At 37.1% G+C, this 20,896-nt stretch overlaps 1 protein-coding gene across 1 annotated transcript; it reads right to left on the bottom strand.

The window, feature by feature from the left end:
• Positions 1-79: 79 nt before the first annotated feature.
• Positions 80-19,224, bottom strand: LOC107568833 (collagen alpha-1(XX) chain-like; the record flags this gene model as incomplete). The annotated part of the gene is made up of 15 exons (XM_016254822.1): positions 19,073-19,224; positions 17,979-18,100; positions 12,515-12,619; positions 9,802-9,945; positions 8,502-8,657; positions 7,218-7,421; positions 6,443-6,610; positions 5,630-5,749; positions 4,409-4,573; positions 3,628-3,786; positions 3,352-3,521; positions 2,670-2,799; positions 2,206-2,351; positions 1,984-2,113; positions 80-219 (listed from the first exon to the last, which is right to left on the bottom strand). Coding segments are annotated over exons 2-15 (2,034 nt in total), but the record flags the coding sequence as incomplete, so codon positions are not given.
• Between the last annotated feature and the right edge of the window lie 1,672 nt (positions 19,225-20,896).

Raw genomic sequence — 20,896 nt, forward strand, 5'->3', positions numbered from 1 at the left:
TCCCCTTTTTAGAGCTAATAAATAATAATAAACGTTACAACATCAAAAACCTAACAAGTGACTTCTGGCATCTGCTCACCTGCTTGACATCACTGCCGTGATTGGTGCTGTAGATGATGCGGTGTGCAGGAACATCGACAGCTCCAGGGACCCACGTGACCTTCAGAGTGCTGTGACTGACCATGGGAAACTGCAAACTGAGAGGAGACGGCAGTGGGACTGGAAAAAATAGACAGATGAGAGAAAGAACAGAGGGAATGAGCAAAAGACATCAAGGGATTTCTGTGGGACAATTTAATATGGCAAGAGACTAAACTTCTGAGTTGCAGGTATGAGAAGTTGCAGTCAGGAGTTGACAGAAAAATAAAAATGTTGTTTGCTATTTTTTTTTTTTTTTTTTACTGAATTATTAATCAGTTCTCCATTTTCTTTTACTGGTGGGAATTCCCATATAAAACTGTTCTTGTCAATGAATTGGTTAAAAATAATTCAATGATTTAGGGTTCACAAATGTCCAAAATAGCATTCAGCATTTGTGTTCAGAGCAGAAACAGTTACTATTACAGTAGTCTTACCACCACATATTGGTTGACAGTTACCATTCACATTCATTTTATTTTTACCTTTGAGGAACAAAGAGGTTAATGTAATTAACTGGCTGTTATTATAAACATGAGAACCAGCCATCTGTTTTTTTCTGACTAATTTATGGTGCTTAGTGACAGAAATTACGTTTATGTGTAGTTTTTCTCTCCTTTCTTCTTTTAAAGGGGTCATCGGATGCACAATTAACTTTTACATGCTGTTTGAACTTAAATGTGTGTTGGCAGTGTGTACACAACCACCCTATAATGATAAAAATCCACCCAGTGGTTTTTCAGATAAAATCCAGATGAATAATATCCCCTTTTTCAAATCAAGCCGTTCTCAGATTCTTGGCTGTGTGATGTCACACGGGTCCAGGCCCCTTCCACGATTGTTGATTGACATTGGTGTTTTAGATTAGACCCGCTCTGAGTAAGCTGTCATCAGTCTGCCATTGTTTTGAAGACGGAGGTGTAGACAAGAATGTCTCCTAAGCAATTGAGGTGTTTTGCTGTTGGATGTATTGTAATAATGAACATAGCAGTCATCATTTACTACCCACATCTGATCCACTGAAGACGCAGTGGAGTACGTTTGTTTTTGAAGGGAATGCGTCCTCCAATCTACCTAAATGTTTGTGCGAATCATTCGTGATTCAGCTTCACCTACAGAAGAAGTGAGTATAAGTTTTTTAATGAATTTTGCAAATCGCAAATAATGTGCTAGTTAGCAAGTTTCACGATGAATGCAGCTAAAGTTTACAGTCTCTCAGAGAACTGCACATCACCCCACTGAGGGAGAGGGGCGGGGTGAGCAGAGCTCATTAGCATTTAAAGGGAAATGCACTGATATGGCTTGCTGTAAAAAGAGATGTTTTTGACAGGGTAAAAAGGGTGTTGTTTTACACTATCATTGAGAAATTTTAACCAAAGTATGTTATAGACTTTTCATTAAGACCCTAAAGAATCATATCAGCTTGTGGAAAATGGGCATCCAATGACCCCTTTAAGGCATTATTAAAGAGAAAAAAAAGATTCTGTGAACATTTACCTCATGTCATTGCAAACCTGTATGACTTTCATTCTATACACAAAAAAAAGGTACTTTTGAAAAATTTTGTTAGCCAAACAGATTTGACTGACTTCCATAGTATGGACAAAGAGAACATTTCTAAAAATGTCTTTTATGTTCCACAGAAGAAAGTCATACAGGTTTGGAACGACATGAGGTTGAGTAAATTTTCAGAATTGTTCAATTTTGTGTGACCTATCCCTATAAGAAGAATTGTCACACCTGTCTGGGAAGTGGATAAAAGTGTGTGTGAGCATAGTGGGAATAGTCTCGTAAGACTAGATAGATACGTTTCTATGAAAGTGCTTATAATGAATCTGTATTTACAGGTGGCGCCGATGGCTGTAATTGGGTCACTGGGGTCCTCATCAAAAAGAGCATAAAGTGTGACTGAATAATCTGTGGATGGCATCAGATCCACCAACTCCACGTCCGTCTGAGCTGGTCCAAACTTCACCTGGCACAAGAAACAAGAGCACGGGAATGGCATCAAACCATTGTAACATAATTAGAAACACTGAGCCACATTGTGAGATGTCCCAGACTCACCTCTTTGGCATCATCAGGCTCTCCATCATTGAGTGCTGAGTATAAGGCCATGTACTGTGTGGCTCCAGTGGCCGGCTGCCAGCGCACCCGCAGACTGCTAGGGGAGGAAGCGGTGACCTCTAGAGCCTCAGGTATAGCCAATGGTACTTTAAAGCGGAGATAATTTATTATGATATGCAGTGGCGTCTAAAACTCTGAGACCAAATTTCATTATCAGCATAAAAATACGTAAATATCCCTTTTTGCTTTAACGTCAGCAGCACTTTAGCTGCACAAAATTACATTTACATTTATAACAGTATCAATTTCTTATTCATTTTTGCCATCATGTTTGTTTTTAATTAGCAAAAACCTAAAACTTTCTGCTTCCAAGTTTAGAATCCCAGATTTTCAGTGTGGTCTTGGGATTTTTAACTATAAATTAGGAAATGTTATGAATGAGCATTTTGAGTGCTGAAACTAACAAGTGGTGAAGGTGCCTCTCAGAGCAGAGCCCACATTGTTCTCATAGACAGGAAAGATGGACAGGTGGTATTGTGTTTGTGAGGACAGTCCTGTCAGCAGAACTGTGGAGTCTGTTCCATTCACCACCACCTGAAATCAATCAACAACATGCATATAAAAGCAAAGTGAGTTTTCTGAATGCAACTACAACTACAGCATAGAAAACATCCTGTAGGTGGCACCAACAAACCAACATTTCTTCAATTCCTGGTGCTCACAATTAAACCACAGTGATTTGATACAAGCAATTCCAGCTTTTAACATCTTTACAGGATACCAGTCTAATGGCTGGAAGACACCAACTTTTAGGCAGCATCCAAAATTGTGCACTTCCCTACTATACAGAGGGTGAAAAAGAGTATGTCCGAACTCACAGTTTTCATAAAACAGTTGGCAAAAAATCCCCGGATGACCTATTATTTCTGTTATTTATTATTATCCCATGAGGTCACAGGAGAGGAGTTGTGAATGGCAGTGAAGCGATGCAATTGTAGTAAATTAATTCATACTGACAAATATAACATACTTTTTAAAGGCCGTAATATATACTTATTAAAAAAAATAAGTACTTGATTTCAGAAACTTATGCAGACTTTTCTTTTACATTTTAGTGCTTAAAAGAGTGCTGGACACTTGGCTCACCTCTTTCAAACTCTGTCCTTCAGCGGTGTGGTACACCACTCTGTACTGCTGAGGACTTTTGCTGGGGATGTTCCAACGCAGCCGCACTTCTCTCGAGCCTAGGCCTACATACTGCAGATCAGTTGGGCTGGGATAGGACAGAACTGGGTCCTGAGTGGGACGCTCCATTCCTTCTCGAAAAAGACATATACCATTTTGTTTCAATGGGAGTATGTGGGAATTTAGATCAGTTTTAGATCATTATAATGAAGACCAATGTGTATGTGATTGGCCTACTCTTCGCTTTAATACGGTCTTCAATCTTGCCACAGAGGATGCGTGCTAGTCTTCCCACCAGTTTACTGAGCAGAGGAAAATCATTCACGTTATACACATTCAGCTCCAGCGGTTCAGACGCCATCTGCCTCAACTCTGCCTCATCTGCATTTTTCACACCTGGACATGAGTGGGAAAGAAATAAAGATAAAACTTTGTGTGTATATATACACATAACTATAGCAAAGGTCATTTTAAATATGCAATAGCATATACTGTATTTACACTACTGTTCATGTGACTTTATTTAGCAATTAAACATTAAATTGACAACACAACAAAAGCAATAAAGACATTTATAATGTCACAAACGATTATATTTCAAACTAATGCTGTTCTATTCATCACAGAATCCGAAGAAAATGTATCATGGCACAACTGTTTTAAACAATAAGAAATGTTTGATCAGCAAATCAGCATATTAGAATGATTTCTGAAGAATCATGTGACACTGAAGACTGGTGTAATGGTGCTGAAAAAAAGCTTTGCATCACAGGAATAAATTACATTTTAAAATATACTAAAACAGAAAACAGTTATTTTAAATATATTAACTATATTACTGTTTTGACTATTTTTTATCCAATAAATGTAGCCTTGGTGAGCAGAAAAGACTTTTGTAATCTTACAGATCCCAAACCTTTGAAATGTAGTGTATTCATTATCAAACAGCAGTCATCTTCACAAAGCATCTCTGAAATTCATTACACTCGATGTGTAATTTGCTTTATAAAGCTCTCACCTATAGCAATGATCTCTACGCCGGCATTCTTCAGCCTGTTGGCTGCAGCAATGGCATCATCTTGAGATTTCCCATCAGTCAACAGCAGCAGGAACTGTGGGGTGTTGGGTCGCGCCCCTACCTCCTCCTTCAGATTGTTCTCAAGAGCATGTATGAGAGCCTGACCTGAAATATAGACATGTTAAAAATGAACCAATACTCTCGTATTGGTGTCATATAAACATCCTTTAATCACTGCTGGACTACCTTGATGTGTGATGTATATGTGACCCTGGACCACAAAACCAGTCATAAGTCGCTGGGGTATATTTTTTAGCAATAGTCAAAAAAACATTGTATGGGTCAACATTATCAATATTTCTTTTATGCCAAAAATCATTAGGCTATTAAGTAAAGATCATATTCCATTAAGATATTTTGTAAATTTCCTACCGTAAATATATCACAACTTAATTTTTGATTAGTAATATGCATTGCGAAGAACTTCATTTGGACGACTTTAAAGGCGACTTTCTCAGTATTTAAATTTGTTTTTGCACCCTCAAGATTCCAGATTTTCAAATAGTTGTATCTCGGCCAAATATTGTCCTATCCTAACAAACCATATATCAATGGAAAGCTTATTTATTCAGCGTTCAGATGATGTATAAATCTCAATTTCGAAAAATTGTCCCTTATGACTGGTTTTGTGGTCCAGGGTCACATATAGGATTCAGATTATTAGATAACAAAAAAAAACAAAGAACAATAAGCCACAAGAAGCTGTGCATTTAGTAACTTTACAGTGGACAAGATTTGTTGTATATAATGCAAATCCAGACCGCCTAAAACCCTCTTTACCATGTTTAAAAAACAATTGCTTATAAATGGTGACAAAAACGACGATGATAAAAAAACAAACATTCAATAGATATTAAAGGATGCATGACATATTGTTTATACTGGTTCTGGCTGTAAATGTAGCTTGTTAATGTTATCATTATCAGTCCAATAATTAAAATAGGCAGGTATATTTAGAACGATAAATTACAGGTAAATTCTCATGTTTATGGTTGCCAAGCAACGTACATTATTAGAGAATATGCATTCACAGGGGTGCATTTATCTGAATTGTCCATGTGGCTCTTCCAATCAGGAATTAGATTCTGAACTTTCCTTTTTAGAATAGTTTTTTAATCCCAGGTCATTAAGAAATATACAGGGTATAATATCTATAGTTACCTGTGAAAGTGTTGCCTCCCTTGTATCTGAAGTTCCTGATGGCCTCCAGAAGTGGCTCTCTAGAGGTGAAGTTATTAAGATGCCACTCTGTCCGTGGATCTCCACTGTACTGAGATAATGCTGAAACAACAACAAATTAATACTTTTAATCAGTAAGCATGCATTAAATTAATCAAAAGTGACAGTAAAGACATTTATAATCATTTTAATGTTTTTTTATATGCATTTCTTTTATAGATAGGACTGTAGAGAGACGACAGGAAAGCACTGGGAGGAGGGAGGGTGCGGGATCGGCAAAGGACCCCGAGACGGGAATCGAACTCGGGTCACCGTGAGCACAGTTGCGCTATATTTCAACGCACTAACCACAAGGCTATTGGCTATATCCTTAAAATGTATTACGATTTCCACAAAAATATTAAGCAGCACAACTGTTTTCAACACTGATAATAATAAGAATAATTTCTTGAGCAGCAAATCAGCATGTTAGAATGATTTCTGAAGGATCATGTGACACTGAAGACACTGGAGTAATGATGATGAAAATTATAATATATAATATATAATTATAGTTCAGTTAATAAACAAATAAATGCAGATTATTATCAAATAAATGCAGACTTGGTGAGCAAGATACTTATTTGAAAACCATAAAAAAAAACATCTTACTGACGCCAAACTGAACAGTAATGTATAAACTAAACTTACATTAAGTAAATTATTAAGTACAATTAAGTGTTGACACTGAGATGCACAGCTTTGAAATTGCAATACATATACAATGTATATAGATAATATGAAATAACATCTCACCTATTTGAACACCCTGCGGCCCAATGTGAAAGGGGACAGCCAGACCCTCCAGGAAGTCACGCACTTTTCTGAAGTTTGTACGGCCGATGCTCCAGGATCCATCCACCAGAAGGACCAGATCAGCCTGAGCTCCAGCACTGCATTCAAATGGCTTTCGTGTGGAAACAGCTTGAGACACATGGGCAAGAGTCAAACACTGTGGTTTTAGTAAAGGGTAACATTAAACACTAAGCACTTAACTAGGAACTTAAACTTAGTGTGTCTTTTAATGTCTCTTATCCTGGGCATTTTTGCACTTTGTTGTGAAGTGTATTCAAGGGTCTTTTCAAACATTCTTCAGTCCTCTTTGCTCCTATATAAAACAATTTGTGCAATGATTTTGCTAGATCCCTTTTGTCAATACATCTACTGTTTCTCAATGGTGCATTCATTCCTATCTATGTGTGTGTGTTTTTTTACAGATGGGAGAAAGGAGGGAACACATTTCAGTCCTGAGGGCACACAAGAGGCGCTGATAACAACCTACACCGTGTCATTAACTCTGGTTTGTCCCTAATTCTGTTATTAGCCCTCACTACACAGACACAGGAAACATCAACACAGCTCATTAACTCTGTTAAACACTGACCCTAACATGTTCCTGTATCACTGAGTCAATGTGCGTCTTACGTTTATAGTTGCATATTTATGAGATCAGTAACAATGAGCATTGATTTTTCATTAACTGTTTGCCCATCTGATTAATTTAGTTCATCTGAAATGTGAGTGGCATTACCTGTGACAGCTTGGGTTGGGGTGGTTTTTCTCGGTTTGTTGGTGATGGTGACCTCTTCTCTCACTGACTTCCCTCCATTTTCTTCTTGATCATTTTTATCCTCAGTCTCGATTTTACCCTTAGATCGATTCTTGTCTTTCTTCTTTTTCTTTTCTTTGGTGTTTCTGTCAACTTCTGGCTCAAGCTCAGGTACAGCAGGAGGCTCTATAGCATAGTAGAAAGATAAATAGCTAAATAAAAGTATTATATACTGCTGCTAAAAAACAGTTATATGACATCAAAAGCTTAAATTATCAGCAAAATAAAATATAAGCATGTTGATTATGTTTAAGCATGTTAAGTGGTTTCTGAAGAATATTGGAAGACTGGATATTAATAGACTGAGTGACAATAGCAAGTGATGGTGTCTGTATTCCCACACCCCGCCTTGTTCTAAATGTACACTTAGCACAGGTGGACACTCTCCCTCCTTGTCCAGTCCTCTGTCCCATTACAGCTGCATTAATTACAGGCATTTGGGGGATGAATGGACTTTTATTAATAGGTTAGATAGTAGAGCTGGCGCCAGCTCAACGATCTGTAGCTCCACCAGTAAAACACTGATAATGACAGAGAGACCGCAGGACGGAAGGTCGGCACAGAGTTCCTCTGCTTTGTACACCCGGTTGGGCAGGAACTATAAAAGTATGTTTGGTTTGTCACTAAGAAATGTTATGCTGCTAACAATTTTTTTGTAACACTGTTTCACACATATGGAGCTTGGAGCCAAAACTGCAACAGCAGGCATATAACTTTTTAGTTTTTGACAGAAGTCCCTCATGCTCATGAAGGCTGCATTTATTATAATATAGAAAAAAACAGTAATATTGTGAAATATTATTACAATTTCAGAAATCCTTCTAATATGCTGATTTGGTGCTCAAGAAACATTTCTTATTATTATTAATGTTGAAAAACAGTTGTGATGCTTAATTTTTTTGTGGAAACAATACTTTTTTAGGATTCTTTGATGAATAAACAGTTCAAAAGAATAGCATTTATTTGAAATTCTTTTTTCAAAAAAAAAGTCTTCACTGTCACTTTTAATCAATTTAATGCATCCCTGCAAAATAAAAATATTATTATCATTTTAATTTTTTTTATATTACTGACCCCAAACCTTTGAACGTTAGTGTATAAAACATAAAGCCTATTTTGCAGATAAGACTGTGTTGACAAATACAGTACATACAGTATATAGTTAACTTATAGGAAACTGGCAGACAGTGTTTGCGAATCCTCTACCTGTAGTCGTTGGTTCTTGGTAGAGCACAGTGGGAAGGGCTGCTAGAGCTTCCGTCACGTCATCCGCCTCTCCAGATTCAGAGCCAATGGAGTGAGTTTTCTTCTTCTGCTCCCTGTTCCCGCTGCGGATCAACTCTTCTTCCCGCAACCCATCGACTGACAAGAAATCAGAGAATGGGTGTGTGTAAATATGAAAGGATGTGGAGTGAACAATAACATTTTTGATTATTTATTTCGTAAACCATTAGGTACGTCAAATAAACTGTGTTTAAGCCCCATTTTATTAACACCTTTCTGACATATAAGCAGATCCACATGGAAAAACTGAGTGGATGCTTATGCTTTTATGAGGGAACAATGGAATAATCCTCCTCAGACAAGCAAGCCTGGCCCTCTAGCCAAACCACACGACTGGCCTGTCCAGACCTGCACGGGGCGACACAGTAACCTACTCTCCCAACCTCTCATCCAAACGTATCACAGATGTTTGGCATAGTCTGCATCTTTTAACAATGACAACACCAGGCTACTATGGAATAAAGTCTGATCTCCCATAACGAAATACTTTTATCACTGGTGTTTACATTCTTATTTTAGCACATTCACAGCTGAAGTGAAATCTGAAAGTCAGGTATTTCATCATTTGATATCAGGTTTCTTTCAGGGAGGTTGTTTCGGTGGGACATTTCTGTGTTTTAAAGGGAATCCCAAAAGTGTTTTGTGCCTGTAAAGGCACAAGCGTCAGTCCCAGCCTGTAATCCAACAGGAATCCACCATTCGACACTGTCAATTACAGACAGATCTCTCCTGAACACTGTTTGTGTGTGTGTGTGTGTGTGTGTGTGTGTGTGTGTGGAGTATGTAATGTGTTAAAAGGGATTGTTTCTGTACTTTGGGACTGTGTGTTGACAGCTTGTGACCGCTGGGAATTACGACGTACAGATTTCTGCTTCCTGTGCACAAAAAGCACTCTGGAAAGATCCCCCACCTCCAACAACAAATCAGAAGGGAAGGGATCCTCTAACCTGAATATAATTTTAAGGCTTACTGTAACTTCCACCATTTTTAGTACAGATGTGAATGATAGCTCAAATTGTGTAGCTTGAGGTCTGCAATTAGTTTTCTAAATAAAAACACTTTAGCCTTTAGAATTTTAGCCTGTCAGGTGAAATATTCCATAGAGGTTACAGGAAGGAGTAGTTGGTTGGCTATTTTGACTTGGACACCTAACAATGACCTAGCGACAATTCTAACCACGTTTGCAACCACAAAGCAACATCCTCTTATCTTCCAGTCTTACTGGTGAAGCGTCTTTTTGCAATGAGTTTCTCCAGCGTCCCATTGAGCACCATAACTTGGAGGAGATACTCCTGTCTGGGGTCCAGGCCTGCCACCGTGGCCCGGCCGCGTGTAGTTGTGAGCATCAGCTCTGGCTGAGGAACCTCTAGAAAAGAGAATGAAATGGTGATTTAGATTAAGCTGTATGCGTCTGTAATCTTTATGCCACTAACATCACCAAACACCTAAAAAAGACAAACAAGTTTTTCAAACAATCCTCTGCACTGGGCGGAGAAGCAGATAGTCCCATCCCAAACATATGCCATTGGTTAAGCTAGGGAAGTTCCCTTGAACTGATATAAAAAAAAGTTTATTGTACTATTTACACTGTTCCTGATCATTTCAGTCAAAACTGCTTGAGACTAAATTGAAAAACAAAAAAAACGAACTGCTTTTGCCTAAAATGAATGCATTTATTATGAGTGCATCTATTTTAAAAAAATAATATGAAACAAAAATATTATAAATTAAATTATATACATTTTATATATATATATATATATATATATATAGATAGATAGATATAAATTTCAGTTAAGGTGCACTGCAGTTTTAGGTCATTTTATGTGATTAAAATTAAAATGTAGTATAATGTACATGTGATTGTTGTGTGAAGTGATTGTTGCGGTCTCATCTCAAAAGTTGTGCCTTCCAGGAGTGGTTTTTGTTGTCCACAAACATCTTATTTCTTGTGAGGTATGCATTACTGTAATTTCTTTCTTATTTTGGAATATAAAGGTTGCTTTTATAAAATGAGACAGACTTGATTAAAGCATGCGACTGACAAAAGCCACCTCCTGAAGGCGCAGACCTCGAAATGAGACACAGCATGTGGTTTTTCATTTCAAGGTATGAGGGAAAATAAGAGTAGTGAATTATATACTTCACATAGAGAATGGACAGTGAGAAATTGCACAGAACATAAACCTAAATATCATCAAAAGATGGCAGAGTGTGAGATTTTATTGTGAAACATGAATGCCTATTTCTGTCTGTCTCTGCCTGGAGCACTGTGGGGCATGTGTGCTGTTTGTTTTGCTGTGTGAACTTTCTCAAGACTGCAACAGACCTGCCTGGACTCACCTGAGCACAAGGGCTGAACAGTAGATAAGAGAGACAAAGATAAAGACAGAGAGAGAGAAATAGTGGGAAAGAGAAGGGGTTCAACTGAAAGGTATGGACACACAAATAGAGAGTGGTAAAAACAAGATGAGAAGTCAGACAGAAGAGATATGAGCAACTTATGACTATCCTGATTCAATCATCGCTCAAAAATCCTGCTTTCCTATTCCTCACCTGTTCTGAATGCTTACTCAGTGGGATAAGAATGTACTGTTCTACAAAGAAAGAAAGAAAGAAAGAAAGGCCCTTGATAATGTCTGGCTATAATCTGCAAATCTTTATTCATTTTTCAAATATAATACATCATAATATTAAAGTTACTTTTAAAAATAAGTAACTTTTCTATCTATTTGATTTATTTACTGACAAATACAGTCATTTTTTGTTTTAAAATCTCAAATTCTGTAAATGTAAATGTAATAAATCGAGTGCTTCAGTGGAATCCAATTATTGTTATGTGTAGTGGACAAACTTTGGGTGTTTCCGCAGAGCAGCAGATGATTTAATCTGCCCTGGAGCGACCAGTTATGACTGCTATATGCTATGACAATCAGTGAGATTTTATTTATTTATTTTAATTTATACTTTTATTCTGCAAGGATGTATTAAATAGATTATAACTGACAGTAAGTAGATTTACATTGTTAAAAATATATTTGTTAAATAAATAATGCTCTTTAAAACTTTTTAATTAACAAAGAATCCTGAAAAATGCATTACAGTTTCCTCATAAATATGAAGCAGCACAACTGTTTTAAATATTGATAATAATAAGAAATGTTTCCGGAGCAGACAATCAAGCATATTAGAATGATTTCTGAAGGATCATGTGACACTGAAGACTGGAGTAATGATGCTGAAAATTCAGCTATGCCATCACAAGAATAATTTACATTTTAAAATATATTGAAATCTGTTTTAATTGTAAACTGTAAATATTATTTCACAATATTACTGTTTGCACTGTATTTTGACAAATAAACGCAGCCTAGGTGAGCATAAGAGACTTCTTTAAAAAACATTTAAAAAAGGTTTGAATAGTACCGTATATATGTGACACTGGACCACAAAACCAGTCAAGTCGCTGGGGTATATTTGTAGCAATAACCAAAAAAAACATTGTATGGGTCAAAATGATACATTTTTCTTTTATGCCAAAATTCATCAGGATATTAAGTAAAGATCATGTTCCATGAAGATATTTTGTAAATTTCCTACTGTAAATATATCAAAACTTAATTTTCGATTAGCAATAAGCGTTGATAAGAACTTAATCTAGACTACTTTAAAGGCGATTTTCTCAGTATTTAGATTTTTTTGCACCCTCAGATTCCAGATTTTCAAATAGTTGTATCTCGGCCAAATATTGTCCTATCCTAACAAACCATACATCAATGGAAAGCTTATTTATTCAGCTATTTATTATTTATGCATAAATCTCAATAAAAAAAATGGACCCTTATGACTGGTTTTGTGGTCCAGGGTCACATATATGTCACTGCATGCACATCCTGTATGTAATCTTAATTAGTTACCATTAACTGCAGTCTCACCTGTGATGGGCCGCACACGGACCTTATAGCCCTGCACCGGCCCTTCCGCCTCCTTCCATTTAATCTGCAGCCGATCTTCAGACAGAACAGTCAGCTTCAGACGGCCTAGAAATGCATACTAAGACTTTATGCAACATGCTTTGTTGGAATACAAGTTCCAAACACATTATTAGCAAAGAAAACTGGGCCCGTATTCACAAAATATTTTATCTTACCACTAAGAGTTCTCCTAAATAGCAGTAAAAGTTTTTAGCTAAGAGTTTTCTCTTAAAACCAATTCACAAAGCTGCTGAGACAAACATTTACTAAGGAATAGACAGAAGTCTTAAGCTAAGAGTAAGGGCGGGGTTGACCTTGTTGCTATGGATGATGTCAGCATACTAACTATGCACACAGTCATTGGCTGATAGTCTCTGTCAGAGATTTATTCATAGAAATATTGTAGAGCGCAATATTATGTTGCCATATTATAAAATAAAGGTTTTAAAATAAAAATGTTAATTGCCACATTCAAACAAAGATTTTAAAATGCAGGCTAAGTGTCACTAATTAAGCTAATTATCAGCCTCTTATATGTATGCTTCTCGTAAACAATTAGTCAATATGCATTAGGGCTGCCCTCGACTAAAGATTTTTCTGGTCGACTAGTAGTCGTTCATTTTAAGCATTAGTCGACTATAAGTCGCACTTTTATTAATAAACCTAAATCATAATAATGAGCCTTTAATAGCCCAATAAGCTACCGTAAGGTACCACAGTGCACCGGCAAATATAATAATTATGAATATGTTAGGGAAAAACAGCAAGTACACTGCATTAACGTTTTAATAATTTATTGTTACACTAGTGCTTTCTGTTTTCGGTTTAAGAGATGAAGTCAGCGACACTGACTCGTCATCTCCGCAGTATGCGCCTGTAGGCCTATGCATGTTTCATACGGATTACATCTGAGAATATTTGTTTTCTATTTGAATTGGTTCATTTAAAAGTTTCAATCTCTATAGATATATTTTTCATGTCTGTAATAAGGCAAGCATACACAGAGTTTCGAAGTGATCAAGCTCAAGTTCACAGACCGAGACGGCAGAAAGCGCATCCTGTTTGCTTTCATTATTTTACAAAAGCGCAACGTTTCGTTGTTATTCTGAGTGCACACGAATAAATGTAGAGTCTTTACAGATACAAAAGATGCATTACTCTTATCTGTATGACCAAAAATGGCGAAGTATTTTAAGAGCAAATGATCGCACCGGCGCCTCCATCTGTCCTGCAGTAGCCCAAGCACGCTACTGTTCAGCTTCCACACTCCGCACAAACACATGAACAGCGCACTTTTTTCTAGGAAAACATTAAATTGAGCTGCCATGTAAAGTTGCTACTACATACATATTTTAGATGATAAGCCATATTTGAGGTCGAAGAATGTTAGGTGAGCATATGTCCTGCCCTATGTACTATATTACCACATACACACCGTTTTTTTTTTCTGCGACTAAGCGACTAATTAAATTTTGGTCGACCAAGCCTCTTCTCGTCGACTAACGGTTAGTCGACTATTAGGGGGCAGCTCTAATATGCATATAAACAGCCTTTTAATTAACAGAGTAGAATAATCATGGCTGATAGCAAGACATGCAAACATAAAAGAAAACCAGACTGGACGTGAGAACAGCTATATATTAAGGATATAATAAAAAATTTGGAGTTGGGATCACCTCCGTTCTGCTTTTTATACAGTTTAGCTGCAGATAAAGCCTGGCACGTCTATGAGCGCAAGATCACTTCTCTTTCAGTGCGAAAACTTCATCATCTCATTTTCATAAAATAAAATGCTATAGTATTTAACTTTTCCTCTCCATCGGCGAATGATGATCCTGAAACAAAACACGTGCAATGTCTGTTTGCTATAGCAACGAACACTATATGCATCTGCAGATTGTTGTCAACAGCCATTTTAGGATAGTTCAGATTTGGTCTTAGTGACTTAGGAGTCCTCTTCACTACTCCTAACGTTTCACAGATTTATGAACTAGTTTTAGCGCTAAACACTTAGTGAAATACTCGGAGTACTAAATTTAGGACTGACACGCCCATTATTTTTAAGATTTTCTCCTAAATCGGCGAGTTATGAGCTACTTTTAGCCTTAAGATGTTTTGTGAATACGGGCCCAGATGTATTAAGACTGTTAGTCATTTGATAAGTCTTTGGCAATAAAATGCTATAGTATTTAACTTTTCCTCTCCATCGGCGAATGATGATCCTGAAACAAAACACGTGCAATGTCTGTTTGCTATAGCAACGAACACTATATGCATCTGATTATCAGATAAACCTTGCGCTCTTATTTCAAGGTTTAAGACTGTTAGTCATTTGATAAGTCTTTGGCCAGATGCACACACAATGGATATATCTGTAATAGCATAAGTCAGATGAGGGACAAAAACAAACTCCTAGAGAGAATCATGGGAAAAGAGGCCTGTATGTGGGGCTTTGGGGAATGAAGTTAAAATATTAGGGCTGTGAATCTTTGGGTAGACAGCGAATCGATTCGATACAGTTTTCTTCTTACATTCGGTTCAACAACATTGTTAAAACACATTTATCATTCAATGGAACTGTGCGTATGCTTTAGACACTTCAATTTTTTGCTCCGTCCATGCAATAAATGCGCAGCCTTCGACTGCTCAGGTAATGTCGTCGTCGGCATGACCGAGAGCCATTGAAAAACTACCGAAAAGCAAAACTACTTCACTTTAGCTTTACTGGCCATGAGTACTAAGGAGAGATCACACATCAGCTGCTCAAAGAATGTGTCAGTGAGACTAACGGAGCGCGAGCGCAATCCTGTGACAGTCACTGCAGGCGGTAAATAGTGGAGTGCGTGATGGAGAGATGCGAGGCACGAACTCTGTTCAAGGTCTCCATTAATTCCTGCTTGTAGTAATTTAATGTGTATATATTTTGAAAGCATTGAATCGCTATAGAAATCGCGATTCATTCGATTCTTAACGTTTTAAATCGATTACTGTCACGCTTCAAAAATCCATGTTTCAAGATTGATGCATTGCATCGTCAGGGTTTGTACGATGCATCGAGAAAACGAGTGAATCGTTACACCCCTATAAAATGTGTATGTCTTGAAAGATCAAAGTCTTCCTCTAAAAGCATCTCAATGGCCTTTTTCCCCTCTGAAAAGTTTTAATATTTGAATGGGAAGTTTTTCATTCATTCCTCCTTTTCCTTCATCACTGTTCTCTTGTTCAACTCTGCCCTTGTCTTCAGCTTATCTGCATAATTTCCACATGTCAGCTTGTCACAATCCCCTCTTTCATGTTCCCAGCCCCGTCTTCCCCTCTCCCCAGCTGTCCTTGAGTGCTCAAAGCCGGCCCTGTAATGCCCTGCAGGATAACAGGGGGTTGAGGACCACAGGAAATCTGCTTTTCGGTGGGGTTGAAGGTCAGCCTGAAGGGGCTGTATGCATGTAACGTCATAGCCCAGATGAGTGTCACAATGAGGATGACCCCAAAAAACATGAAGATCTTTGTCCCCTCTTACTGTAGTGTCTTTAAGCTCCCAATTATGTTATTGGGAGAATAAAATTGGGGAAATGCTGAAATGTTTTATTAGGTATAAAAATGTGTTAACATCCAAATTAAGGGGTTTAAATCAAGGGGGAAAACCATTTTATTTTATTTTTTATTATTATTGCTGTTATTATAAAAGCAGGGAATAGTGAAATGCTGGGATTCACGTACTATAAAAATGTTTTATTAGGTATAAATGATGTATTAAAATTAACAGATTTAATTCAAGTAAAAATATATATTATAATATAATTTTATGAAATTGTAATAGTTATTATTAAAATTAAACCAGGTGAATGATGAAATGCTGTGTTGCATGCATTTAAAAAAAATGTGTTATCAGGTATAAAAATGTTTCATGTGGTACATTTAATTCAAGTAAACTTATTATTATTATAAATTTTATTTATGACAATTAACTGCATTCGATTACAGCAATAAAAGTACATTTTAGGGTGAAATTCAGTAGAATTAGCTTCTTACAGTATCATTTTCACAGTGTGGCAATAAATAAATATCCATGGTCTGCATTAACTGGCAGTGGATCAGAGGCAAAAGGAAGCTTTCACACAGCAGCACCACCAACCCAGAAGTCAACAAATGTGCAGCCAACTGCTCAGACAATAACAGTGTGGAAAACACACGCGCAGCATGTATCCTCTAGGGATGACAGAGATAACAAGAGGCCTAGAGAGAACACATAAATTATTCCAAGCATTTTTAAGGCAAATTTCTTGCCCAAATGTAGCAACGTCCACAAAACGCTATGTGAAGTTGTCTAGGGATTCCACAATGTTGCACAATGGCCTCAGGCAGAAAGTTTGCATTTTAGACTATTCTTTTCTGGTGTACTGCTAACCAAGAATTTCCTTCCCTTTGGGAAATATACAATTTAGACAGATTGAGGTGGGGGGAAAAAATCTGTATCATTTGGCTAAAAAAGGAGTTTAAAATGTTAGCGTTTCTTCACTGTTATAGGTTTTCATTGTTGTGAAATTACAACACACTTTTCTAGCAAGTGGGTTGTAAATTTGGTCCCATTAGAAGGACTGTTAGGAATGCAGATGACATTTCACAAATAAAACAGAAGCTGTTTGTTTTCTCACAGTTTTTCAGATGCTATCATTGACAGAATAAAGGATCTGTAAATGCATTTCCTGAAGTCTTATCTAGAAACAGTTCTCGAAGGCAAATGTGATATAGTATTGGTACCATATATAAGTACTATAGTACAGCATTTACATTAAAAAAACTCAGTTATGATGATATAATTTAATTAACTGGTTTAATGCTTAAAAGTATCATTTCTGTGCCACTAGGAAACTACCAGTAATATATAAACGAACATGGATACTTATATTTGTTTTTCTGCAAACTGGATTATTATTAGGAACATTTTAATACTACAAAGCTGTACACTTCACCTTTAAATAAACATGAAAGGGAACGTAGTTCTGCACCAGAAGGGAGCTATATGTGGATTGCTATTTTTGTTTGCGAGCATGAATGCTATTTGACCATTTATTTAATTTTGAAGTGCACCGGCATTGCATTTTGGTTAGAAAAAAGGACATCTAATTATGGAAGCACCAGCAATTATCCACGGCTCTCAAAGTCTGACCATATTCAAGGATGCAGAAACATATGCGCAAAAATACAGAAACAAACATACAGTTAGGGGTTTACAAAAATGACTAGAGTAGATTTGACTTAGTTTATCCTTCTCTGCCAGTATTTAACTGTGCACAAACCGAAATTTAATGCTGGCAATATTTCGAATATCCGTCGTAACATAAAAAAAATTCTCAACATCATCCAAAATATGGTGCATATCTAGTAAATGAGTGGCTTGAGTGAAAGGTAAAAGGCAATATATAACCTTGGGAATGGACTTCAGAAACCAGCATCAGGAGAACCGTCACCAGGATGAGTCTCGTTCGCTCGGAGAGGATGTAAGGAAAGCTGTGGGCCATCATAAACGTGCAGGTATCAATTAAAGACCTGTGGGAAAATGATCACCGTAAGCAAGGCAAAAATTAGTGTAACTTTCGTTCACTCCAAACAAACACCAAAGCAGAAGTGATCGTGATAAAAATGTATATCTTTATGGTTGTTGGCAACCATAAAGTTGTTTAACTGTTGTTTTCTGATGAAGCGACACAACAAGAGCATCCCAAACCTTTTAATGTCACACAGCTTTAAATATACTCTCCTAATCAATGAGGGGGGAGTGAGAAAGACAGAAGAGAGAGATGGAACACTTAAAGAAAAGGCTGCACCAAACTGGTCATTACAGGCCCATTGAAGACTATTACAAGACGAGGGAGGGAAAGCTGAACACCTGTTATACATGTATAACCAGACATGTCTGCAAAATCAGAATGTAGTTTAGTAACTGACCCATTACAATCCCACATGTGCACATCAAAAATTAATGGAGAGAACAGAAAAATCTTCTCAGCAGTGCGTTGGTAAATATTATGTGTGAGAAGTGCAATTATTTGACACCCATTTTAATTGGACACCCTCCCTCCTTTCGCTTTGGGCCATAATAAGACGGCCTTTTCATGCATTGGCTTGTTGTACGGAATACAGCAGAAATAGATGATATCAGGAGTTGAATCTGTTGTGATACCACACCTATAGTGAGCTGTCGAAAGTTATTACCGCTACACAAGCGCATTATGAAAACCCAAAACTGAAGCAGCACGCAAAAATTAGATGAACTGCGTATTACTAGGCGGTTAGACTTTACTGTCTTACTCACTAACTCAAACTTATATACTACTACTTATGTAGATATTGCTCAACTCAGTCACAAACGTAAACGACTAGGAACAATTACAGCGAGTCAAAGCGAATTAAAATATATAATTCAAAACAGCAACAGCTTCCGTTTCTGCAGCAATGAGAAACGCACACTTACATAATATATATAACTCAAATAAAGGTCTATTAGGCTAGTAAGTTTACCTGAAGCTGAAGCGTGTATCTGGCGCATTCCACACAGGTAAGGGATGTTAACACATTGAGTCCCGGTCACTCACTTCCCATTTGCTGCCGTTTATGTCTCTACTTTGGCTGGGTTAGGTGTGAAATCTGATACGGGTGCAGTGCCCTCCTCTAGTAATATAGAGGCGGGGGAAAGACAGTCAGGGTGGTATATCAGCTGTTCTGCAAGGCTCGAGAGAAGAGAAACTGCTGCATATAATGTTCAGTATGTTTTTGAGACACAGGGCCTACACAAAAAACTCACCTGCTTCTTTTATATAAATAAACAAACTTTACCAGAAATGTCCGAATAAACTACAACGTGGCTGATTGCTTTAGTTAGCATAAATTTAGCAGCCAGATTTAATGAGCCATGTCGGGGTAAAAACAAGTTATATGTCTGAAGATATAGTTTGAGGTAACAAGCAGAAAAGCGACTTAAAAATAGACAGAAAACCTGCATGGAACGTTTGCGTCAATTCGCATATGAGCAAAGGAAACATTGTATCAAATATTTAGATTAAAGCGTTCCAAAATACTTTTTTTTTTTTAAATAAACGTTTGTTTTAAACTTTTTATTAAATGTCAGACGAGACTCATCGGCAAACAGACGCATACTGTCAGCCTAAAGTGAATTCATTACCGTCTTCTGGAAAACTGAACTGGCCTTCCAACTTCGAAATTATTCCACTAAACAAACTCAATAACCTCAATCAGGGTCCTAAATTTAGACTTCCCTGCATCTGCACGAAAACTCCACACAAATCTAATTGGGCTATAATGAAGTCTGCCTCCCTCTCTAAGAGCTGATAGTTGAATGATGAAAATGAAGTATATTAAGCCTAGACAGTTAGTAAATAGACTACACACCATTCACAAAGTTGCGCTGTAAAAGGAAAAGGGAAGGAATACATGGTAGAAGAAAACTAAGCTCATTAATTTTATTAAAAAACAAACAAACAAGTAGTTCACTTACATTCTATATTATAATTAATGAAGCAATTATTGTGGGCAAGTGAAACAGAATTGATATTTAGTCAAATAAATCTTTTATTGCCATGTAAACAAATGTTTAAGGCCACTTGGAGATTGGTCCTGTGCTGAGATCAATGCCACCAGCAGTTTTGAAGTTATATTTCACCTATAAATTAAAATTCTGTCAAACTTACTCACCCATTTGTCTTGCAAAACCCATATGACTTTTTCTTCAGAGTAAATAAATGATCATTTTATCTTTTTTGACAGCCCTTGGTCTCCATCCATTTTAATTTTATGGAAGACATTCCTTTTGTGTTCCACAAAAAAAGAAAAAAAGTCATACAGGTTTGGAGCAGCATGGGGGTGAGGAAATGATGACTGAAGTGAAATGTTCGCATGAACTAACCTACCCAGTTTCTTTTAGAGTCCTGTCTTCCCAAGAGCATAGATCATTCATATCATGTCTGGGGCTGGTTGAGTACCTGTGATCAATGTGACCATTCATGTAAGCCTTTAAGGGAAAACATTCCACAAGTCTATTTAGGATATTCATGTCATCCTGGAACTAATAAAGGATCTCTTGCTCCTCTTCATCATTTGTGTCTTCACAATAGTCTTCTTTTGTCTGTAGAAGTGGAAGCTCAAGGTCCGGGTTGTCTCTGACTGGTAGTTGTCTTACCATGGGTCCATTTCCTATAAAAAGACAGAAACACACACCCTAAGAACAATACCTGGTCAAAACAATTATTGATTTAAAAACCAGCTTTGCACATTTTATTTTTCTTAAGGGCCCGCTGTTTATTTATGAGTATCCATTTTTATCCAATC

The sequence above is a fragment of the Sinocyclocheilus grahami genome, unplaced genomic scaffold, assembly GCF_001515645.1.
Source record: "Sinocyclocheilus grahami isolate Dianchi unplaced genomic scaffold, SAMN03320097.WGS_v1.1 scaffold1286.1, whole genome shotgun sequence".
NCBI lineage: Eukaryota > Metazoa > Chordata > Actinopteri > Cypriniformes > Cyprinidae > Sinocyclocheilus > Sinocyclocheilus grahami.